This window comes from Mytilus trossulus, chromosome 7 (assembly GCF_036588685.1).
Source record: "Mytilus trossulus isolate FHL-02 chromosome 7, PNRI_Mtr1.1.1.hap1, whole genome shotgun sequence".
Lineage (NCBI taxonomy): Eukaryota > Metazoa > Mollusca > Bivalvia > Mytilida > Mytilidae > Mytilus > Mytilus trossulus.
The window spans coordinates 83,826,068-83,853,277 of record NC_086379.1 but is presented as its reverse complement, the minus strand read 5'-3'; the positions used below and the strand labels follow the sequence as shown (position 1 = coordinate 83,853,277).

Here is a 27,210-nt window from a genome sequence, read left to right as displayed (position 1 = left end):
TAGTGGGAGGTTTGGCTGGCAATTAAACCGGATTCAACACACCATTTGTTCTTAAAATGTCTTATACCAAGCCAGGAATTTTGAAGTTGTTATCAGATAGTCCGTTTCTATTATTGTTGGCATTTACTTTTGTTGTAGTTCAGTGTTTCTGTTGTAGATCTTTGTTTTTAGTTTGTTTCCCGGATTGGTTTTTGATTAATCGACTCGTAACTATTGAACAGTGGTAAACTATTGTTGCCCATATTTCTATGTTTTAATTTTTGGATTCACTTTTGCATGTTTAATGTATACGGATTTCGTTCACAAAGAAGAGTTCCTAACACATTAACTGCTATAACAGAGTTATAAGGAGGAACAAGTGAAATCGCCACTCCATCGATTTTATCGCATATTAGATGACTGATACTACATGATTAATGTGAGATCATGTGACCCCAATCAATAAAGACATGTTATCATGGCCCTAAAATAGTAGACTGTCTCATTTGTTATTTTACCGAGTGTGTCCTCATCCCAGTCTTGAATATCAATAATGTGGTATTTTTTTTTTTTATAAATTTCCTGTTTACAAAACTATGAATGTTTCGAAAAACTAAGGATTTGTTTATCAAAGGCATATATTACCTTATAATATAAAAAAGAAGATGTGGTATGATTGCCAATGAGACAACTATCCACAAAAGACCAAAATGACACAAACATTAAGAACTATAGGTCACCGTACGGCCTAAGACCTTCAACAATGAGCAAAGCCCATACCGCATAGTCAGCTATAAAAGGCCCCGATAAGACAATGTAAAACAATTCAAACGAGAAAACTTACGGCCTTATTTATGTAAAAAAATGAACAAAAAAAAATATGTAACACATAAACAAATGACAACCACTTAATTAGCCGTATTTGGCACAACTTTTTGGAATTTTGGATCCTCAATGCTCTCCAACTTTGTACTTCTTTGGCTTTATAAATATTTTGATATGAGCGTCACTGATGAGTCTTATGTAGACGAAACGCGCGTCTGGTGTACTAAAGCATAATCCTGGTACCTTTTAATAAATATTTCAACACACTGTCGGAATTCCCATGGGAACAACATATGTCCCTCTTTTTGCCGACTTTAATCTTATGAGGCTGACTTCATAAGAAGTGAGATAAAAAGTAAGCAGTGTATCTTTTAAATCTAATTTCCTCATATAGATAATGTTCTTTCGCTAAATAAATTTGGTGACTATGTTGAACGCATATATATAACCCATCAAACCAGAGGTAAATGATACTACATATACAAATACAGTGGATATAAAAAAAGATGTGGTATATGATTGTATGACAATTCTCCACAAGAGACCAAATGACACAGAAATTTACGACTATAAATCACCGTATGACCTTCAAAAATGAGCAAACTCCATACCACATAGTCAGCTATAAAAGGGCCTGAAATGACAATGAAAAACAATTCAAACGAGGAAACTTTTTTTATTTTTTTTGTTTTCATTACAAATTATTTTTTTAATTTATTCGTACTTAATTATACGGAACAAAAATCATTACAAAAAGTCAATTCGTTTTAGCCACAGATGATCTTCAAAATGCATATATCATTGAAAAAGCTCAAAATTATCTCCCTTTGGTGCAAAAATGCCATGTTTTTGGCATTAAAATTGAAATGTCTTTTTTTAACTCATCGGTGACCTAAATTTTTTATTATTTTTTTAAATAAGCTGTACTTAAACTAAACTATTGAAAAATTTGGGTGATTTCTGTAATTAAGTTCTTTTTTATTTCGATATTATCTATATTTCTCCTATGAGTTCAACAGAAAAAAGGTAATTTTACAAAAATGTATGCTTCTCTCGAAGGCAGATTATAAGATTAAATGAACCATGACCCAATGTTTTTATTCTATTTTTCTATTGAGTATAAGATAAAGTTCATTTATAGAAAAATATAGGGAAATCCTATATTAAAAAAATAGGTATATACCCGCGAGCCCCCTTAATTTATGAGCAAAAAATGAACGAAAAACAACTATATGAACAAACGACAGCCACTTTCAGACTCCTGACTTGGGACAGGGACATACACCATGGGTTATGGTGTAAAATGAAGACATTTAAGGTACAGTGGAATCCGTGTACACTCCCTATCAGGATTAATGGAGACAGAGACATATATGTCTCTGATGGAGATGTGTCACTAACTTATATACAACCCACCACCAGGACAATCCCCAACCCAACACAGAGGGAGTGTTAGGAGACACAGGGAAGTCTGTTATTATGGTGGAGGAAGCCGAAGAACTCGGGGAGAACCACCGGGCCACTCGGTGGAAAGAGACAAACCAGAGAGATATCAGAAGATTGATCTCCTAGTTTCCTTTCCCTTTCCGGAAAGTCCCTATCGTAGAAAATGTTTTCAAAATTGTTTATGTTTATTTTATTTAGCTATTGCCATTCTCAGATCATAACTTATGAAGTAGATGATTCCCAAGGACTTGGTAGACGATTTGATGGTATCGGGGCAATCAGTGGGGGAGGGGTAAGTAAAATATTACTTCGATATGATTTCGCGTGAAAAGGGGGAGGTCAGGCCGAAAGACATTATAATGCGATAAATAGAAAGGAAATACATGTAAAAAAATCCTAGAAGTTAATACTATTATATTGAAATCAAATTTTATGATGTCGATACAGAATTTTGATTGTCGAAACCAGAAAATTTTCCACCAAATAATAGTCGAGGTAGATTAATGTACATCAAGCAAGAGCTGCAAGCAGTAGAGATAACTTTTAAACACGACTTTAAGGAATTCACATCATGACATGTGCTAAGATTAGTCTGATGAATAATGATAAACTTTTAGTAGGATGCATATACAAGAGTCCATCATCAACAGAAGAGAACCATAGACTATTAAATGAATTATTATTGAAAATAAGTAATCTAGAAGAAAAATATACACATATACTTATAACTGGAGATTTTAATTTTCTGTCTATAAATTGGGAAGCTTGGTCCGCCAAAGACAGTGTAAGTGAAAACTTTTTAGAATGTATAAGAGACTGCTTCTTTCAGCAAATGGTAGATCAACCTACGAGATATCGCATAAACCAGGAACCGTCACTATTAGATTTAGTATTGGTAAATGATAAAGATTTTATTTACAATATAGAATATCAAGAGCCAGTAGGGCATAGTGATCACAACGTTTTAGTCTTTGAGTATAAATGTTATATTTAACAAGAAGTATCTAAGTCAGAAAAGTTTAATTATTTTAAAGCAGACTTTGAAATGTTACGTCAAGATTTAAATGTTAATTGGGAAGAATTATAAGAAGACAAATGTACTGAAGAAAGGGTTAATGCTTTTATAGATAGACTACAAATAGCAACGAACAATCACATTCCTAAAAAGAAAATATCGAAAAAGAAGTATAATAAAGAACCTTTAAGTGTAGAAGCTAGAAGAGTAATAAGGAAGAAACACAGAGCATGGGAAAAGTACTCAAATAATAGAGACAATGATAGTTATAGGGAGTATACTAAAGCTAGGAACAAGGCAAAATCAACTGTAATTAGAGAACGTAAAAACCCTGAAAAAGACATTGCTGAATCAGCAAAGACTAATTGTAAAAATTTCTGGTCATATATTAACTCAAAGAGAAAGTCGAAAAGTGGTATTTCTGAACTTCACGATAAAAGAGATGGCAAAACATTTATTGCAAGCAACGACACTGATAAGGCTGAAATACTTGCTGAATTTTTTACAAGTGTATTCACAAAAGAAGATGATGAGGATGAAACTTTTTTAAAAGATATTAAGTACGATGAACCATCTAGTGATGAAGTCTTTAAACCAAAAGAAATTAACAAATTACTTAAAAATTTAAATACGTCAAAGTCACCAGGGCCTGACCAGGTACATCCTAAAGTTTTATATGAACTTGCAGATATAATTGACATTCCACTTTGTATCATTTTCAATAGTTTGTTTTCATCCGGTACTGTACCAGAAGGTTGGAAAATTGGTCAGATAACAGCACTGTTTAAAAAGGGAGATAAAAAGCTTGCGTCGAATTACAGACCAGTTAGCCGTACAAGTATAATATGCAAAATCATGGAAAAATTAATAAGAAAGAGAATTGTTGACCATATGAACAAATACGGCCTATTTAGTGATAGACGGTTTGGATTTATCGGGGGACGATCAACAGGATTACAATTATTAAAAGTACTTGACCATTGGACTGAAATTCTAGATAAGGGAGGATCTATTGATGCTATCTACACTGATTTTATGAAGGCCTTCGATAAGGTTCCACATAAACGTTTAATTAACAAGCTAAGATCGTATGGGATTAGTAACCAAACATGTAACTGGGTCCATGGCTTCTTACATGGTAGAAAGCAAAGAGTACAAGTTGATGGAAATTACTCACAATGGCATAATGTAACTAGTGGCATACCACAAGGGTCAGTTCTTGGACCAATACTGTTTGTTCTTTTTATAAATGATTTACCCTTATGTGTGGACTCTGATGTATTTATGTTCGCAGACGATACAAAATTATATAGAGATATACAAACCCCAAATGATATAGACATAGTTCAACAAGACATAGTCAAGTTGTTCAGATAGAGCGAGAAATGGCTGTTACAGTTCCACCCTGATAAATGCAAAGTGCTGCCAATATCCACGAAACAAACAAAAAACCAAGATGGGAGATACAAGATGCCAACATATGATGGTGCAGAAACAACTCTTGAAACTGTGGAATGTGAGAAAGATGTAGGTGTAAACATAGACTCTAAGCTTAAATTTGACAAGCATATACAAACACAGGTTAACAAAGCCAACCAACTAGTAGGACTAATCCGAAGGTCATTTAGGTACTTAGACTACAAGAGTTTCTGTTTACTATTCAAAGCACTAGCTAGACCCCATCTTGAGTATGTCAGCAGTGTTTGGAGTCCATATAAGAAAAAGGATATTGAATCAGTTGAAAATGTACAAAGACGGGTTACAAAAATGCTTCCAAACTTGAAAGATTTATCATACAAAGAAAGATTAAAACTCTTGAAATTACCAACACTTAGATATCGTAGACTACGAGGCGATATGATCGAGACGTATAAGATTCTGAATAACATCTATGATGAAAGGGCATCAAGTGGTATTTTTACACTAAGTAGTGGTTCAACAACAAGAGGGCATTCTTTGAAGTTAGTCAAGAACAGGAGTAGGCTAGATCTTAAAAAGTATTATTTCACCAACAGAGTAGTGGAACAGTTTTCCTGAGACAATTGTAACTGCCAAAAACGTTAAAACATTCGAACGAAGACTAGATAAATATTGGAAAGAACATCCTATGATTTACGACTACACAGTAGATTACAACTTCATGATCGGAGGTAGCACAGTAATCAACAGTGATAGTGACAATGAAATAGAGCCAAATATAGAGGAGCAAGCTGATCTCCTGCGTTTGGAAACACTTAAGTAGACTTAGGTAGAAACTTTTAAACAGCGAAATCACACATTATGGAGTAAAATAACAACAAAAGCTTGAAAAGGCTTTACAAGGACCTAAACTGCTAAAAGGGGTTGTGTCAAAGGCTTTATTATGGAGAAAAGAGGGTGGTATCGGATGACACCATTTATCATGTTTATATCCATGGAGTAAAGTATGAGGTGTTAAAATGCATAAATCTGATGCTCTCTCTTTATTCCATTATAACATGTATAATGCTGCATAATAATGGAATAAAGAGGAAGGCATCAGATGAGACCAATGATATGGAGGAAGGGGAGGTGTCAGAAGGCTTGATTTTGGAGGTGTCAATTGATGTCATCTTGATCTTTGGCCATGTAAGTAAGAAAAGGGCGTGTGTCATTGTAAGGGAGGAAACATAACTGATTTGCCTATAGACTAGTCCAAATAATTACACATCTTGAAAGGCTATTATATTTTTTTTCTTTAAAAAATGTAGTAGTTGATGACCTCAAAACTGATACTCCAAATAATTATCCTCTCTTTTTATACGACCGCAAATTTTGAAAAAATTTTCGTCGTATATTGCTATCACGTTGGCGTCGTCGTCGTCGTCGTTGTCCGAATACTTTTAGTTTTCACACTCTAACTTTAGTAAAAGTGAATAGAAATCTATGAAATTTTAACACAAGGTTTATGACCATAAAAGGAAGGCTGGTATTGATTTTGGGAGTTTTGGTCCCTACATTTTAGGAATTAGGGGCCAAAAAGGGCCCAAATAAGCATTTTCTTGGTTTTCGCACTATAACTTTAGTTTAAGTTAATAGAAATCTATGAAATTTTGACACAAGGTTTATGACCACAAAAGAAAGGTTGGGATTGATTTTGGGAGTTTTGGTTTTAACAGTTTAGGAATTAGGGGCCAAAAAAGGGCCCAAATAAGCATTATTCTTGGTTTTCGCACAATAACTTTAGTTAAAGTAAATAGAAATCAATGAAATTTAAACACAATGTTTATGACCACAAAAGGAAGGTTGGTATTGATTTTGGGAGTTTCGGTCCCAACAGTTTAGGAATTAGGGGCCAAAAAGGGACCCAAATAAGCATTTTTCTTGGTTTTCGCACCATAGCGTTAGTATAAGTAAATAGAAATCTATGAAATTTAAACACAAGGTTTATGACTATAAAAGGAAGGTTGGTATTGATTTTGGGAGTTTTGGTCCCTACAGTTAAGGAAAAAGGGGCCCAAAGGGTCCAAAATTAAACTTTGTTTGATTTCATCAAAATTGAATAATTGGGGTTCTTTAATATGCCGAATCTAACTGTGTATGTAGATTCTTAATTTTTGGTCCCGTTTTCAAATTGGTCTACATTAAGGTCCAAAGGGTCCAAAATTAAACTTAGTTTGATTTTAACAAAAATTGAAACCTTTGGGTTCTTTGATATGCTGAATCTAAAAATGTACTTAGATTTTTGATTATTGGCCCAGTTTTCAAGTTGGCCCAAATCGAGGTCCAAAATTAAACATTGTTTGATTTCATCAAAAATTGAATAATTGGGGTTCTTTGATATGCCGAATCTAACTGTGTATATAGATTCTTAATTTTTGGTCCAGTTTTAAAATTGGTCTAAATTAAAGTGCAAAGGGTCCAAAATTAAACTAAGTTTGATTTTAACAAAAATTAAATTCTTGGGCCTCTTTGATATGCTGAATCGAAACATGTACTTAGATTTTTGATTATGGGCCCAGTTTTCAAGTTGGTCCAAATCAGGATCTAAAATTATTATATTAAGTATTGTGCAATAGCAAGTTTTTCAATTGCACAGTATTGTGCAATGGCAAAAAATATCTAATTTCACAATATTGTGAAATAGCAAATTTTTTTTTAATTAAGAGTTATCTTTCTTTGTCCAGTATAGTAAGCAAGAAATATCTGCAAGAATTTTTTTTAATTGGAGTTATCTTTCTTTGTCCAGAATCAACTTAAATCTTTGTTATATACAATATACAATGTATATTCACTTTTTACTACCAACTGATCAATTTAAATAATCTTTACCATTCAGTGATAACAAGCATTTTTTTTACATCTTAACATTTTATGATGTATTTAAATGAGTAGTAATTGTTGCAAACTCCATTAGAATATTTTAATTGAAATTAGTTTTGGAATAAGGGAAAGGGGGATGTGATTAAAAAATTGGGTTAAATTTTTCTCATTTGAAATTTCATAAATAAAAAGAAAATTTCTTCAAACATTTTTTTGAGAGGATTAATATTCAAAAGCATAGTGAATTGCTCTAAGAGAAAACAAAAATTTTAAGTTCATTTGAATACATTCATTCTGTGTCAGAAACCTATGCTGTGTCAACTATTTAATCACAATCCAAATTTAGAGCGGAATCCAGCTTGAATGTTGTGTCTATACTTGCCCCAACCGTTCAGGGTTCAACCTCTGCGGTCGTATAAAGCTACGCCCTGCGGAGCATCTGGTTTGAAATGTCATGAACATGATAAATGTATGATAACTCCACATTATTTCTGTAAACTGGTAAAAAAGTCAGTATAATCATGAAAACTTTGTAATTCATGTTATTAGGGACTGCCTAAACTTGAATTTCCAAAAAAAAAATGTCATGTTTTGATACATTTATGTGGATGGTGCACTTCTTTTGAAGAAGATTACTATGGAAACAATGTCTCTTCCTATCAAAGGTCAGTGGTTTTCTCCAGGCATTTTCCACCAATAAAAACTGCCTGCACAAATAGCCTAAATGCGATGATTAAAAGTGGTGTTAAAACTCAATTGATTAATCAAATGGGAACAATGCCTGATCTGTTAAATCATCTTTCTTTTATTTTTCTAGGCAACATCATTACTTGTTAGACACTATCCAACCAAACTTAGAGATGAAATACTGGATTATTTGTTTAAGGTAAGAGAAATTTGATTTGACTCCTTATTAAACCATTTATTTACCTATTTGTAGGGGACTTTGTATTGCACAATTTAAATGGGAAATGATCTGATTCATGTTAAACCACTACACCAAAAGCAAATACAATAGATTGAACCTTCTATGGAGACAGCTGGGTCCCTGTTTGTCAAAGCACATGTCTGTCATCTGTTGGATAACATTTGCACTATAATTAAAAAGAGAAGAGATTTCAATAACTACCTTGAATAAAACATTTGCACTGAAATAACTTAGGTTATAATTTGTGTACATGAATGTTGATATAAGATTGACTGCCTCACAGCTAGCCTACCATGATGTTTTAATTGTACTTACATGTATATTTCACATGAATCTATAATAAGCATTGTGTTGTTTAGGTTTTGCCCACTGTTGAAGGCCAAGCAGTGGGCCTATAATTGTTAACTTCTACATCATTAGGTCTCTGGTGGAGAGTTTTCTTATTGGCATTCATACCACATTACTTTAAACTGATAAATCTCAGATGTCTTAAGATTGATTTGTATTGCTGCATTTCATTATATATACTGTCATTTCCCTTCATTCTTATGAAATTGCATTTGACAAATGCATTACTTATATAGCTTATCTCACTTACATGATTTATCTCCCTTAAGGATAATCGCTGAAACTCAGAAAGACAGATTTAATTAAAAATTGAAAATGTGATATCAGCTGGTCAAGGCTTACAATTATTGATTGTTCCATCCAATAAAAAAAAAATGGTTGTATTTATCATAAAAAAAAGAAGATGTGGTATGATTGCCAATATGACAACTCTCCAAAAGAGACCGAATGACACTGAAATTTACAGCAATAGGTCACTGTTTGGCCTGCAACAATAAATATTGCCCATATCGCATAGTCAGCTATAAAAGTAAAAAAATCACAAATGTAAAACAATTCAAATGAGAAAACTTAAACAGCCTAATTGATGTAAAAAAGAATGAACAAACAAACAAATATGTAACACAGCATCAAACAACAACCACAGAACTACAGGTTCCTGACTTTGGACAGGCACATACATACACAATGTGGTGCTGTTAAAACATATTAGCGGATCCCAACCCTTCCCTAACGTGGGACAGTGGTGTAGCAGTACAGAATAAGAAAAAATGTTTATTAACCATGATATTTTACTGTTAATGAGATAATTGAATGATTTATTTCAGCCAAACTTTGGAGCAAGTTTGCAAATTTTAAAAGTAGAGATTGGAGGCGACTCTCAAAGTGGAGGTTAGTTTTTCTGTCAGATTGATGGACAGTTTAATGTTTTTTTTTGTTTATAAGCTGATTTATGTTATCTCTGAAGCTGTAGAATCTCTTGCTTAAGTTTTTATGTAAGCTGTAGAACACTAAATAAAAACAAAAAAAACAACTTAAAAAACATGTCATCTTATGGTGTTAAAAGTTTAAACTGGATTGTCTGGCTACTTTAAATGTCTATTAACCATGTTAACAAAAACTTACATAATCTAAATAAAGAAAAAGATGTCAAAAGTTTAAACTCAAGTAAATGCCTGCGAAAAAAGGTAAACTGTTAAAAATTGTGTTCACTAGAGGTACAAAGTGAAACATCATAACTAGGATTCATTTGATTACACTGAACTAGTTTACAAAATGTATGCAGAACAAAACAAATATGACTTGTGAATAGTCACATAGAGTACAAAAGTTCCATGAATAATTGTTTGATGTGTTTGAGCTTTAGATTTTGCCATTTGAATAAGGACTTTCCGCTGGCATTCAGTATTTCTGTGATTTTCAAAACTATCTGAACCATGTAAAAAAAACCCACACAGTCCACTTATGACTTTGTCTCAGTACAATGTTGATTTAGTATTTGTTCCTTTGCATAATTGTAAACTGAAAATTGTATTCAATGTTTCCCGAATACCAAAGTTCTGCCATTTTTGTTGGACACCAAAATGACGTTTTAAAAATTCATTTTTATTGAACATTTGGTTCAGTAAATATCAAACCTTTAATGTTTAAGGACAGAGCAATTATTTACTAGTTATTGATAGACAAAATGATGTTCAAAATCTTTATTTTTATTGGGTATTTGGTCCTGTAACCACATTTCACTTGATTTAACCATATTTAATCAGACTTTTGCCAATGTCAGACAAACTGTAGAATTACCACCATATTCTTGTTACAGAGGGTAGTGAAGCGTCACATATGCACAACAGCTGGGATGAGAATTACTACAGAGGATATGAATGGTGGATGATGAAAGAAGCTAAAAAAGTAAAAACAAGTTTTTTTCTCATTGTTGAAGGCTGTATGGTGACCTGTAGTTGTTAATTTCTGAGTCAGTTGGTCTCTTGTGTAGGATTGTTTCATTGTCAATCATACCACATCTTTTATTATATTATTAAGACGTATATTATGTGGATGTGTTTATTATTCATGAGAACCAATTGTCATGGTTACGAAAATAATTGCTATATTATGAGGAAAGTATGTTCCCTGATTCAAGGCCCCTGGTATGCTTCCATTAGAAGTTCATTTGATAGAATTCCAAAGATATATGTTTTTATTTATGCCCCACAATTGTTTATGTTTTTCAGTATGTGCACCTGTTTGCTCATCCATTCGTTTGTTCATTCACCCGTCTGTCTGTTTGTCCATCTGTCTTCGTCTTTCTGTCCTGCTTCAGGTTAATGTTTTTGGCCAAGGAAGCTTTTATGAAGTTAAAAGTCAATCAACTTGAACCTTACTTCATATGTTCCCTATGGTATTATCTTACTAGTTTTTTATGCCAAAATTTGACCACAATTTCATGGTTCACTGAACATAGAAAATGATAGTGCAAGTGGGCATCTGTGTACTATGGGCACATTCTTGTTAACATATTAATACTAGTAATATCTCATCATTTATATCTTTGTAGAGGAATCCAGATATATTACTGTATGGTTTACCATGGGGATGGCCTGGCTGGATAGGAAATGGAACCCACAATCCCTATTATAATGTCAACACGACAGCTGTATACATAATCAAGTGGATACAAGGGGCCAAGAAACACCATGACTTAGATATTAATTTTGTTGGGGTACTATTTTAGTTACTGATTGTTAAATAGAGCAGTCATTATTACATTTTTTTTTAATTCACAATAAGAACGAAAGGAAGACACTTTTAAATGAGAAAATATTTAACAAATGTAATTTGAAATTCTGGATGAATATGGGATCCTGTAAACATTATTGAGACAGTGGCCTGAGACCACAATCATGACAATCAATAGAATGAAGTTTATTTAGTTTTCAGCATATCATATGCAATGCAATGCTGGGCTAGCGTAATGCTATATGTTAAGTTTTCCCAAAGTCAAGAATAGCTCAGAAGATAAAAATATTTGTTGTTTACTTATTTTTTCAGATATGGAATGAACTAGCTTATAGTATTGAGTATATTAAGGTAATATATCATTTATAACTTATTGTATTAATTTGTTAATAAACAATCTTCGGGGATAAGTTGAATCAATAGATATAGGAAGATGTGCCATGAGTGCCAATGAGACAACTCTCCATCCAAGTAACAATTTGTAAAAGTAAACCATTATAAGTCAAAGTACGGTCTTCAACACAGAGCCTTGGCTCGTACTGAACACCAAGCTATTAAGGGCTCTAAAAATGGCTAGTGTAAAACCATTCAAAAGTGAAAGCCAAAGGTCTTATTAACATAAAAAACAGGAAATGAGAAACACTTATATGAACCACATCAACAAATGACAACCACTGAACAACAGGTTTCTTACTTAGGAAAGGTGCAAACAAATGCAGGGAGTTTAAACCTTGTAACAGGTGCCAAATCTATTTTCTGATTCTTAAATATGTATTATTTTATAGGATTGAAAAATATGTTTTAAAAAAAAATATGGACAATAAGTCAAACATTGATAACAAAGTATTGAAAATTCAGCCCCAAAAAAAGATTCAGATTGTTAGAGACAAGAAGGTGACTATAGTTTATGTTTATAATCACATGTTTATATTGTAGACCTTGAGAAGATTATTAGATCAGAATGGATTTCATGACGTAAAGATAGTCGCTGTTGATGGTGGATTTGAGATAATTAATGATATGCTTAAGGACCCTGAGCTGTCTGATGCTATAGAATACATTGGGTAAGGGGTTAACTTTAGTTTTAGGTTATTAGTGGAACCTTGATTTATACAATTATACTGGTGCAGCCAATGGTAAACTCTGTAAAATCATAAAAAGACTCAAAACAATACACAAAATCTATTAAATTATTTTGTTTTATTCAGTGTCCATTATCCTGGTACCCAATCAACAGTAGCAGCACACAAAACAGGGAAGCAGTTGTGGTCATCAGAAGACTTCAGTACATTTAATGACAATATTGGTGCTGGTTGTTGGGCTAGGGTATGCTTAGTAATTTTCATATTTTATACCATTTTTCACCAGAAAAAGTTTTCCATTTTTGTAACTTCAGAAAATTTATAGCTTGAAAAATCAGCTGACATACTACAAACATCACTAATAATCTATTTTATGTCGTTCAACAGCATCTATTTCACAGGGAGTATTTTTTTTTAGCTCGTATGAATTTCATATATGAGCATAGTTATTTATAACTTCAACGTAATAAACAAAGATACATTTATAATACGCATATAAATAAGTTCAATAAAAGTGGCCATATATGGGAGTACACTGACTTAGGGTTAGAATTATATTGATTTATTTATACACAGGAGGGCTGAGGAGTCAAATAATTATAAAAAGAAGATGTGGTATTATTACCAATGAGACAATGCTCCACAAGACACCAAATAACACAGAAATTAACACCTATTGGTCATCAAATTATGCATGTTATATATGTTTTTCAGACTCTGAATCAGAATTATGTGAATGGCTTATTCACAGGGTATGTAGGATTTCCAATAAATAAAATAATATGCATGTAAATTCAGACCTACTTAAATACTGTTAGTTATGTTACAAATAATTAATAAACATAAATTCTGACTTAGTTTAAAAATAGTTATGATGTATGTAGATGATAAGAAATCAAATAAATGCTGTATTCTAATTTATGACTTGATAACTCAATACCTCTAGCAGTGATAATACATACCAACTCATGTAAATATCTTTCTTATGAAACATTGGGAAAATCTGATCAGTTTTAGATTTTGTCATGTTTAGCGCAAAACTTTGATGTGCAATCATGAACTTAAATTATCTTTAGAATTTAACATTTTCAGAATAATTGCAGATAATTTGTATGCCAAAGTTTGCTAATTTTGTAAACATTTGTATTTTTCAGAACAATTGCCTGGAACATGATATCTGGGTATTATAATGCTTTACCATTTATCTGCCAAAGTTTGATGACAGCAAATTCTCCATGGAGTGGAAACTATGTCATTAACAACCCTATATGGGTAACAGGTATTGCAGGGAATATTTTGATATCTTCTGATTTAATTACATAACACTTGGTGTCTTAATAAGGATAAAAAATGGGGAATGATTGCCAATGAATGAACTATTCAACAGAGTTCTAATAATGTAGACTTGTAACAATAAACAACAATCATACTGTATAAGTTGTCTGTAAAATGCTTTGAATTGAAAAAAAAATGAAACAGTTGGAATTAAAAATATTTTACAATACAATAAATCTAATAAAATAATAATTCATTGTTACTACATTGAGACAAATGTCAATAGAGGTCTATACTGGACAACATTTTTGAGCCCCATTTAGCATTAAAATTTCTGTGTAACAACCTTTTTTCATTAAAAGTTTATTATTCAGTATAAATTAATTACATATTGTAGATCTGAAATAAGGAAGATAAAAACTTGAGATTTGCTTTCAGCTCATACCACCCAGTTTACAGCCCCTGGGTGGAGATACCTAAAGCATAACAGTGGAGTGGGGAAACTGACTAAAGGAGGAAGTTATGTGTCACTTGTTAGTCATGATGGGAAGAATCTCACTATTATAATGGAAACCATGGTTTGTATTCAGCTATTTTTTAAGAAGTCTTAAGACATTGTTAATTTTGTACAATAGAACCTTGTTGGCCTTGTGGTATGAACATTTTAATGGTCTGGTCATAGATATAGGAAGATGTGGTATGAGTGCCAATTAGACAACTCTCCATACAAATAAGGTACGGCCTTCAACACAGAGCCTTTGCTCACACCGAACAGCAAGTTATAAAGGGCCAAAAAATTAGTAATGTAAAACCATTCAAACTGGAAAACCAACAGTCTAATCTATATAAAAACAAGAAACGAGAAAACATGTATGAACTACAAAAACAAACTACTATTCAAAATAAACTAGACAAAAACGTTATAAATACACTAAGGCTTATGTAGACACTTGTTTCATTATATTTTAATCTTTCATAAAACTGGATTTATATTGTTAATATTAAAACTAGATCATTCAGCACAGTTTCAGATAATTAGGTCTTTCCATTGGACAAATATATCATACAAAATTTAATCTGACACACAATACTCTACAATTTTACATCTACAATATACATACTGATTAAAGGGGATATTGTTTTATACTTTCAGACATCTCTTCATTCAGTGTGTTTTTATCAACAGCCAAAATTCAATGTTACTCTCCAGACTATAACTCTACAGTTGAAGGGAAGTTTTGTAAGTACTATTTGCTCCTTCATGGGAATGTGATAAATGTGTATTAAAGTATTTTTATTAATTTTATGTGATGCACTAGCACTGTAATATTTGTCTTTTCTGAAATGCCCATAGGCGTTATAAGCCCCTTACTGACGAAATTGAGGGAGACTTTAGGTTTGCACTCCATTTGATGGGGGTGTTGCAGGGGTTCTATTACCCAACCCTTTTCATATAATTTAGATTTTAAAAATGTATACCTTTTCAATTATTATGTTGGTAAAATTGTTAACTTTTCCCATATTGTTTAAATTTAGTTGATGTTGATAGTGGTGGGGGGTGGGGGTAGGGGGGGGGGGGGGGGCAAAGTAAAAGGCTTAACATGACCAGTCATGCTTCTATGACTTTGTATGTTACATTGTCACAATATCTACACAGAATGTGTGACAAAATAGCAGAATTCCTGTGAATGTCAGTATCATTTATATTGTAGGAGATAAAAGATTTGTATGTATGAATTCATTTATTGTTTACAGGCTAAGATAGACAAGATGGCACTGTGGTACAGTAGACTGGGATATGATGGAGGACAGACAGAAATGATGAAGTATTCAGGACCAGTTGATGTACGTTTATCAACATAAAAAGTCTTTTAAATTCTGGAAAAGAAATTTTATTATATCTGTTCATATTCTTTTCAATAAGTAAAAAAAACATGGTAGGAATAACAGGTTTTACAGATTTATAATTGATGATTCTGATGCAACATGGTTTGTTAAGGTCTATTTTGATTGGATTACGGCAACAATTTTCATGGCATCAATTCACATAGAAAAGAAACATAAGCACAGACTACGTATGACAGATTCTAAACATATGATTTGACATTGTTTTCTGTCAGTTTCATTAGAATGGTGACTACAATATTGTATTTTAAGTTCTGACAGCATCAATTTGTGATTTGTTTTTTGCATTTGCTCTGATTACAAGTTGCCAAACAAAACTTAATTTGCAACCATCAAATCCCAATTGATGCGATCTGAGCTTAAAATACAATTCAGTTATCTTTTTTTAAATAGATAGTTCGACTAGTTGTCAAATATTTTTATTCAAATACATATTTTGGGATAACAAAAGCAGGTGATATTTGTCTTGCATTATACATTTTCAATCTATTATTAATTTATTCATATTGTTTTTAACTTTTCAAATCTAAAGTCATGTTTATTTATGTGCATATTCTTATCTCTTCTTTGTCATACAATTTTCTCTTTCAGGTAAGAGATGGTCAAATTAATCTAAATCTTTATCCTGACATGGTAGTTACTCTGACTACACTGACCACTGGTCAGAAAGGCAGTCATCAGAATCCACCACAAGATAAACCTTTCCCATTCCCATATACAGAAAATTTTGAAGGTAAGATTTTGGTACCAATGAAATAATCAGGTAGTTTTGTCACGGAATAGAAGTTCCTTCATAATATAAGTTCCAAATGGAAAACATATTCTGGAATATTACTTCCACAGGAATAAATATTACAGTAGTTGTTCCTAACGGAATAAATAGCATAGAATATTTGTTCCATCAGGTACAGGTATTATGACATTGTTTATAATAAAGTTTCCACTAGAACTTATATCTGTTAGGTGGAACAAATATAATAATAATAATAATAATAATTCTTTATTTAAAGAGGGTTACACAGTTAGCTATAAAGCTAATCTTCCCTGAGGCCCTCATGAAATACAATGAAATATAACAAACAATTACAAAATATCAAACAGACACACCATACATGAATAATGAAATAAAAAATGAAGTATACAATTTTCACAACAGGTAAAAATTACAAATTCACATATGACATATATTTATAGTAATAACATCAACAATAACAAGTTTGAGTAAGTGTGTGAAAATAATTATGCATATAAAAAACACAGCTTCTTAATGTTCCAACCAGTAATTTTTTAAATCTTTTTTGAATGAGCTTGTACTTGATGTTGATTTTTTCATGGATATTGGTAAATTATTCCATAAAATAGATCCTGAATATATAAAAGATTTTTTATAAAGCTCTGTTTTGGCTTTTGGAATTTGTAAATTTTTGCAAGAGGCATTTCTCAAACAATATTGCTTTATTTCTGGCATTTCTTTAAATTTTTCGGTGAGATATACAGGGGCTTCATTTTTAAGGCATTTCTGCATCAAAACTGATTTGTGGTATGAGATTCTGTTCTCTACTGTCATCCATCCAAGCTGTTTAAACAGTGGAGCTGATGATGAAAGTGGATCAGCATCTAAAATAATTCTTGCAGCCCTTTTCTGCAATTTTATTATTCTGAATAGCTCATTTTTAGCACAACCACTCCAAATAATACAACAATAATCTATCAGTGGGAGAATATAACCATTATAAAATAATTTTCTTAGATCAATATTTAGAAATTTCTTGATTTTAGAGAGTAAAAAAAGTCTAGATGAAATTGATGAACATAAGTAATTAATATGGCCTGTCCAGGACAGATTAGAGTCAATTCTAACACCTAAAAGTTTTTCAATTGACGATTTTTTAAGAATATTATTTTCAATAGTTAGTACTGGTTCTGCTTGATTTAAACGTAGCCTTTGTCTTGTACCTATAACCATACATTTCGTCTTTTCCGAATTTATGAACATGCTATTTTCATGACACCATTTTTCAACACATTGGAGATCATCTTGTACTTTTAATTGCATATCAGCAATAGTCTTTCCTGATGTATGCATAGTTGTGTCATCAGCATACAGGTCTGTATGGCAGTTTTTGATGTGTAATGGAAGGTCATTTATAAACAAAACAAACAAAATTGGACCAAGTATTGAGCCCTGTGGAACACCAAAATTTATAAACTTTTTTTCAGAAAACTGATTATTTATATGTACTTGCTGTGTTCTTTCACTCAAATATGATTTAAAAAAATCAACAGTATCTTCATGGAAGCCATAAATTAGAAGTTTTTTACATAGAATTTCATGATCAACAACATCAAAAGCTTTCTTAAAATCCAAGAGGACTGCCAAATTGATACTTCCATTATTCATTTCATTTAGCCATTTATCAATAATATTAATGAGGGCAGTTTGACATGAATGGTTGGGTCTAAAACCAGACTGAGAAGGGTGTAAAATATCAAACTTTGTCAAATATTTATACAGATGTTTAGATACATGTCTCTCTATTAATTTTGATAATGTTGGCAAAACAGATATTGGTCTATAATTGCTAGCTACATTTTTTTCACCTGATTTGAAAATTGGAGCTACTTTGGCATTTTTTAAAACAGATGGATAAATACTAGTATCAATCATTCGATTAAAAATGTATGTTAAGGAAGATGCTATGAAAGGAGCACTCAGTTTTAAAATCTTTGGACCTATATTGTCAGAACCACAAGATGTCTTAACATCTAGTTTAGTTATTTCAGCAAATAGTTCTGAAACTTTTACTGGTGGAATAATGAATTTATTATGCCTTTTTTTCAAGAATTTCATTTGTACATAGTTTGTCAGAGTATTAAAATTTGAGTTGCTTGGTGCCCTACTATGCCTTAATTTTTCAACACATGAGGTGAAATAAGTATTGAACGTATTAGCAATTTCTTTATGATCGGTTGTTTTATGGTCTCCACTTGTAATAAGTTCATATGGTTTTGATGGATTAGATGGATTTAAGCTATGAAGACATTTCCATAGTGTTTTAGAATCTTTTGAGTCTTTTATCATATCATTATAATATTTCTGTTTAGATATATCAATGATATATTTTGTTCTGTTTCTCCAGAATCTATATTCAGCCCACATTCCCAGTGAGTGATTTTTATCTCTCATTTTTCTTGCATATGAGATTTCTTTATTGTACCATTCAGGCTGTCTGTCTTTTTTTACCCTCTTTTTCACAATAGGGGCATGTTTATTTAAAATGTTATTAAAAATATTGTACCACATTTCAATACAAACAGATGGGTCATTCTCAAATTCAATATGTTGAAAAGGTGCACTTTTTAAATCTTTTAAATAATGTTGTTCATTAAAATTCTTAAAATTTCTATAAGTGATTGTTGAATGAGAATGTTTTTTATCATACAATTTCTCTTGTCTTGTCATACATATTGGGTAGTGATCACTAATAGAATATTTAGAAACATGAGCCTCTTTAACCATGCTTAAACTGGTGACATATATATGGTCAATCAAAGTTTTTGATTCATTTGTTACTCTAGTTGGTTCCTTAATTACCTGTTGAAAGTTATAAGTTTCTAGAGCAGTTAACCATCTTTGTGGTATTTTAATGGGTTGTAAACAGTTAATGTTAAAATCTCCCATAAGTATTATATCTGAATTATATTTCATTGCAATCTTGATCTCATCCTCAAACTTATCTATCCAACCAATTAGTGACTTGGGTGGCCTATAAACAAAGCACAATAAAAAAGATTTCTTATAGCTGGGTTTAACTTCAAACCACATGGTTTCAATATCACTTATTTCAAAATCATTTTTTCTAGAAAAGGAGGTGCTCTCTGTTAAATAGACAGCCCAGCCACCCCCACCATCGGTCAATCTATCTTTCCTTTGTAAAATATATCCAGGTATATCTATTTCTCTATCAGAAGTATTTTTACCCAAAAAAGTTTCACAATAACCTATTATATCTGGGGGATTTTGAGTAGACATTAGATTGTATCTAATCTCATCAAACTTGCATTCCAATCTATTCACATTATGGGAACATATTTTTAGACCTTTGCATTTGTTAAATCCATATGTTACAAGATCATCATTTTCTGTATCCTTATCAATAAAATAAGTATTGTCAATAACACATAAACATGATACACATATTATATAATAAGTAAATAAAAATATAAAAAAATCCTCAATACTAAAAGTGTCCTCAGTGACTTGTATTACACAAGTATTTGTTGTGTACATTATGTCTTGAGAAACTTGAGATGGCAAAGATAGGGATAGGTCTGGCACCTGCTGAGAGGTTGTATCAACTTGATTTAATGCTGATGTCATTTTATCAGAGTTATTAATTACATCCTTATGCTTAGATAATTGGTTAAAAGATTTTGAACAGCTGGATTCAAATTTCTGATTAACTAAATCCTTAATACTATAGAGACATGTGCAGGAAATATTATTACATTCTTGACATATGTGGTTTAAAATTTCAAAAGAATTTTTCAAAATTTGATTTTGTAGGGCTTTGTCCTCTTTGCCATCACCCTAATTATAAAATTCACAGAATTTTTCTTTGTGACCAAAATTGTTACAAGAGTGACATAGAACCTTTCTACCATGTCTACATGATTTTGAATTATGATTTGGTTCACCACAGTGAACACAATACCTATCTGATTGATCTGTATGCTTTAGTATACTAACATGCCAGTTGACTGATCTTAGGAACGCTGATGTCCCTTTTTTTGACAAATGAATCCCATCATGATGAAAAAAAGAATAAGAAAGATTGTAATTCTTATCATAAAACATATTGGTATGATCAATAAATTGTATGTTGAACTGTTCACATAGGTCTTTCAGCATTTCATTTGGGTTATGCAAATTATATGTCCTTTTCTGGGTAGAATTCCAGAAAGTACAAGTTTACAATGTGGGTGACATTTGATATTCAGTAAATATAAAAGAGATTCGTAATTATCTCTTATGCTTTGGAGATTGTCACCATTATCTAAGTCATTTCCACCAATATGGATAATAATTGTTCTGTATGTTGACATATCCTTCTTTTGTAGTACATCTATCAGTCTATCTATGTTGGCTCCTCTGTTGGTACATACCTCAATGTTTTGTAGTCCACGTGGCTGAATACCCTTTAAAATGGAACTCCCAATTATTACTGTGGTTTTGTTGTTTTCACCAGTGATACGATTGGGAATGGGAACAGTATTGTCATTTGAGTAATCTGTTGGTCCAAATTCTGTTTTACTTAATTCAGGTTTTTGAGGTTTTGGTTTTGGTTGGTAGTCTACTACATTATGTGGAGGAGGGTCAAAACATTTTTCTTCAGATCCAATTGGTTTGTAGATCTGTGTGGAAACAGTTTTATATTCAATGTGCATCGAAGTATGCCGGGTCTTTAGTGTCTTTTCCTGTTCTTCTGTCTGAGTACTAACAGTTTGTGTTGACGAATTAACAGTTTTTGAAAGAGGGAGACTTTGATCCTGCTTCTTTGAATGGATTGTATTGATAATTGATTCAACCATTTGTTTTAAATCGATTACTTCTTGTTGCAAATCTAGATTGTAATGATCTAGATTTTGTAGATTATGAAAAGTACTATTCACAGATGATGATCTAATTGGGGTTGATGTTAACAAGGTGTTTGACATATCTGTTACTAATAACTTTGGGTCTGTTTCTGAAGTGTCAAAGCTTATCATGGATTCTAATAATAGGTTTCCAGTAGACATCTGGTCACTGTTATTTTCTATTAAAGAAGTTTGGAAATATGTTACCTCATTGTGTAATTGTTTTCCTAAAACACTAAATTCTTCCTTAAACCAATTCCCACATCCTTTTCCTTGAATATGAAGTGTTGCAGACGAACTGTATAGTGTAATCACAACTTTATTCCCTTCATAAATGAAATTATATACAAATCCGTTCCTGTCTTTCTGAATGAATAAATTTCTGTCATAATTTTGAAAAATAATGTTTTCAAAAATAAAGTATATTTTCTCACTACTAAAGTTTACAACAATTGACAATGTTCTATCAGTACAGTCCTCTATTGTGTATAAATCACAGGTGTTTATGTAGCAATTATATTCATCACTTTCAAATCCAGAAAATTCACCAGAAAAAGATGTAAATAAGTTGTTCACAAATGTAGAATTGAAATCCATATTGACTTAATAACTAATAATTCCAATAAACAATGTTTATATGATTTTGATTCACATATACAATAAGAAATTTAGCTCCATTTTGTTAACGAGATGGAGCTCATGAAAACACATCTGTTAACGAGATGGAGCTCATGAAAACACATCTGTTCACCTCAGAGTCTTATCTTTATACATTGACAGTTTATCTCATCTTGCTGTGATTTGTATCTCATCTGGCTGTGACTTGTTGAATCATGTGGAATTTCACTGGATTAGATTAGAACTAATAGAAAAACAAAGGATATGGGATTCATCCATGACCTAAAATCAGTATATATGCACAGCAAAATTTACATACTGGTACTGTAAATCCAGAAATTATTGTGTGCATAAATTTATTATTTGATTTTGTCATTTTAGACTTGTACGTATACAATTTTAATTTTGCGATATTGAGAAAAAAATCCTGGTAAATTCATATGAAAAATTAAAAAAAAACATGTCACTTTTCACAATAATAAAAACATTTCAATTATTTCTGAACTTTCAGTTTATAGCAAAGGACCAGTGCTTTATTGGTGTTCTTCAACAAAGACCAAAAAAACATCTCACCTAACTGAAAATGACAGAAAACGAAATAGCTTCTATCACCAAGTGCTTATTTATACAATAAAAGTTGTTGCTTAAATGCGGATTGTGATTTCAAAAAGCAATGTCAAAAGTTTACAGACAAAACCTGTTTGAAATTACATTCTGATTTCATTTCATTTTCCTTTCATTTTCTTTTCATTAATAGTTAATCCACACTATGTCCTTTTGATAGTCCTTAACTTGTACTGTCACTCTCAATCTGATTGTAAATTGAACATGGCCAGTGAAAGATGATACTGTAAATTAATAAATTATGGCATGCATTTATTATTTAGATTTTTAGAAAATGGAGAAAATGCAAGATTCATTTTTGTAATTTTAGTTAGAAAAATCTGCATACATATATTCTTATCAGAAATCATAAAGTGAGTTCTTATTCACCCAGTCGCATTATTCCCATAAATAATAATCTTCTCTGAATTTACAGTACACTGTTCAGTTACAAAGAGGAACATTTACATCGAAGCAACTCAAACTTCAGGGAGCCATTTGTAAATATTTGTATCATAAATATTCTTTATAGACTATCAGGGCTGATAGTGATTATTGTTGTGAAGTACCTTCAACCATAAGCAGTAGTCCCTGGCTTTTATGTCAGAAGGACATGGCCAGTTAGAAAAAAATAAATAAGTAGGGATTTTTCTAGTAAAAATTTACAACTTTCCAAATTAATTATGATTTCAGAATACAATGAGACAGACCAGCCGAAGTATATGGCTCAGCAGTTAGGATGCTTTGAAGTACACAAATCTACTGATGGTAACCATGGAAATGTCTTACGTCAGATGGTTCTGGAGCAGCCCGTTTACTGGACTGCTGCAGACAGATTAAAACGGACAGCGAACTTAGTTGGAGATTATTCTTGGTAGGTATAAAACTGTCATCTTTGTCACCGTGGATACATAATTGATAATTGGTACATCTTGTCTGTGACCTCTCTGTAACCATGGCTACATAATTGATGATTGGTGTGACCATGGCTACATAGTTGATGATTAGATACGTCTTGTCTGTGGTTAAAGTAGGAGAACTCAAAACAAGCTAGGGCCACGGTTTTTTAATTTGTTGGTTTACAGATTTTTCCCATAAAAAAGTCAGGTCGGTCGGTCAGAAAAAAAAATCAAAAAAAAAATCTTTCAAAACAGAAAAAATATGCAAAATAAATATATATTTCACCTTACTAACAAAATGTGTGTCTTATATGCTGTTTTGTCATCATTTCTTAACAACAAGTTCGATGAAATATTATTGATCAATTGATCAGTGATCATGAACATCGCATGACATCGTTTAATAATTTCCTGTAAAAAGGGGGGGGGGGGGGGGGGGGGGTTGCACGGACAAAGACGAAATTAAATTGTCATTTCACAAACAAGAAAAACAGATTCGCGTAGCTCTCATTCAATTCCAGAAAACTTGGTGAATAATGATCTTCAAGCACAACAACTGTTAAAGAAAAAAAATATAAAAACGTCGTACAAAAATAAGTTTCAACACACGTGTCGAAAAAAGTAATAGACTCGTCCACTGGAAAAACGACAACATATCGGGTTAATCAGTTGTCATGCAATTCGGTTTTTATCCCAATGATCGATTTTTTTGTTATTCAGTACTTTAATTGATGTATTCCACCTGTCCACATTTGGACAAGTCTAATTCTCTGAGATGATGCATCTTACGGACTGATGACAAATAAGGGAAACGAACTTATTTTGTAATTGGTTTTAAACACAGGTTTCGTTCTGCAAAATTATTTGCGCAAAAGACATTTCAAGGTCAGTTATAATTGATTTGTCTATTTTTAGAAACGTAAATTGGAAGTTTTATTTTTCACAACAGAAAGTGTTATCAACTTTGTTAATGATTAATGCATTTTATTTCCTTATAAAAGAAAATTTTAATTATTTTTCAGGGATAATGCATTTATAAGGATCGGCGGGAATAAAAAAGTATGAAAAGTCAATTTTATTTTTATTCTGAAAATCGGCAAAATCAGGTCGGCAGATCCGTAAACCAACAAATAAAAAAACCGTGGCCTAGTCAGTTGGTAGCAATGGCATAAACTATTGATGTAAAGCTTTATTTTTCAGAAGGATGAATTTTTTGATAACATGATATTCTCACTTATTATAAGTGATACAGCATTTTTTTGGTAGACTTTATAATCAGACAAGATGGGGGAAAAAACTGACGATGTTCTGTGTTAAACAGTAGAATGTACCTTATAGCTGGTTATTTTCGAAATATACGAAATATTTTTACTGTTATTATTTTGATTGATTCAAAACTTTGATCAATATCTTTGCATGTGCACTTTAAAATGGCAGAATTTATTTTGGCGATTTTGTTATATCCGCAAAAATAAGCAAAAATTTACATCCTACCGAAAATAACCCACTGTTCGATAACTTGACTATTTTCTGTGTTTAACAATAGAATGTAATTCTATAGGGAAAACATAGCTTAAACAGGGGAGATAACTTCACAAATGATGTTTGTTTAACAATAGGATGTAATTGTATACCGTATATAGGAAAGATATAACTGTATCAGAGGGTGCCAAAACAGGGGGAATATGTTAACAATTGTTTAACTGGATAATATGATTTTATAGAAAAGATATTACTGTGTCAAAAGATGCCAAAACAGGGGGGATAAGTTGACAATTGCTCTATTTACCTGTATGATATAATGTTATAGGATAACTGTGTCAAGATGCCAAAAGAGCAAGGATAATTTGACAATTGTTCTGTTTAAATGTATGATATAATTTTATAGGGAAGATATAACAGTATCAATAGATGCTAAGACAGGGGAGATAAATGGTACAACTGGAGTATTTCTGGCAGCCAGAGTGGACAGAGGGGGTGTTAAAACAGGAGGAGCTTTAGGGGTATTCTTCTACTTGTACCCTTCCTTACAAATGTACAAGTTGACCTCTGACATTGGTATGTTCATATTGAGTCTTCAAGTATAAATAATAATTTTTTTCAGCATTAGTCCTGTATAGTCTTGTTTGATATGTTGTTGGTGCTTTTAAATTCATTTGTCCATTTTAAGACAAAATTTTGAAGATAAATGTATTACCAAGAAGGTCTTCGTGTAAATAAATTAAAATGCCTATGATTTTTAGATAAGAAATTTAAAAAAAACCTTACCTCTTTTCAACAATAAGATATAAATCATCAAATAATTCAGTAAAGACAAGAAAACTGTACAAAAGATACCTTTGTCTTATGCTTTCTATGAGGTTTTTATTTCTGAAGATCTTATATCTGAGGTAAATGTTTTTGTAATTTCAGGTGGTAAATCAGTGTTGAAGTTTGGAGCAGCACACATGGCAACCAAGGGTTGGAATACATTAAAACTAATACTACAGGTAAGATAAAACTAATACTACAGGTAAGATAAAACTAATACTACAGGTAAGATAAAACTAATACTGCAGGTAAGATAAAACTAATACTACAGGTAAGATAAAACTAATACTACAGGTAAGATAAAACTAATACTGCAGGTAAGATAAAACTAATACTGCAGGTAAGATAAAACTAATACTACAGGTAAGATAAAACTAATACTGCAGGTAAGATAAAACTAATACTACAGGTAAGATAAAACTAATACTACAGGTAAGATAAAACTAATACTGCAAGTAAGATAAAACTAATACTGCAGGTAAGATAAAACTAATACTGCAGGTAAGATAAAACTAATACTGCAGGTAAGATAAAACTAATACTACAGGTAAGATAAAACAAGAGGTGAAAGATACCAAGCATACATTCAAAACTCATAACTAAAGAAAGATTGGCAATGCCATGGCAAAAAATGAAAAATTAAGCAGACAAAAATAAATTTCAGAAACAGGCCTTAGAAATGCACTTTCACAACAACAAAAAAACTAAAATTTAACAATTTTGATTATGATATTTTGCACAATTTTATACCCGCATTTATATTTTCATTGTGTTAATGCGACAGTTAGCTAAGTTCCAGCCATTTTTTCTTGTTACTGATGGTACTGTCTGTGCACTCACATAAATCAAGTAGGAGGGCAAAAGTGGTAATGATGTTGAAGAGCAAAGAAAAACAAAGCTGAAACAAAATTCTGCCAAATTTGACTTTCTCCATTTATGCCTGTGTGTGTGAGACTTGAATGTTTTTATTATATCTTGCCATAATTTTTCGATTTTGCTCTGTGAAAACAATTGGCCATTATTCACATTTATTCATGACCTTTGATCTATGTACTTTTTTATTATTTCAGGGTTATCAGGTTGAAGGATATCTGAATGGACAATATTTATTTGAATCAGATATACAGAATGTACCATTGACAGGATTTGTTGGTTTTGGAACATCTTATTATGGTTATGCTGATTACGATAATCTGGCTATTTATAACTCAGAAAAAGTGACACCACGTAAAGATCCAGAAGTATTGTATTTTGTACCAAGACATTAACCTAGCAATAATTTATAACCTTTATAGAAGTAAAATTTTATGAAGACTTTTTATA

At 31.8% G+C, this 27,210-nt stretch overlaps 1 protein-coding gene across 1 annotated transcript; it reads left to right on the top strand.

Moving 5' to 3' along the window:
- Positions 1–2,341: 2,341 nt before the first annotated feature.
- On the top strand, positions 2,342–27,189 carry LOC134726024 (galactocerebrosidase-like). The gene is made up of 18 exons (XM_063590385.1): positions 2,342–2,542; positions 8,364–8,432; positions 9,650–9,713; positions 10,642–10,730; positions 11,377–11,541; positions 11,871–11,909; positions 12,495–12,622; positions 12,767–12,884; positions 13,355–13,392; positions 13,795–13,919; positions 14,354–14,493; positions 15,069–15,155; positions 15,671–15,760; positions 16,412–16,553; positions 23,372–23,552; positions 25,466–25,635; positions 25,990–26,066; positions 26,958–27,189. Exons 1-18 carry the CDS (start codon positions 2,414–2,416, stop codon positions 27,153–27,155), a joined length of 2,049 nt encoding a protein of 682 aa, XP_063446455.1. The 5' UTR covers positions 2,342–2,413; the 3' UTR covers positions 27,156–27,189.
- Positions 27,190–27,210: the final 21 nt, after the last annotated feature.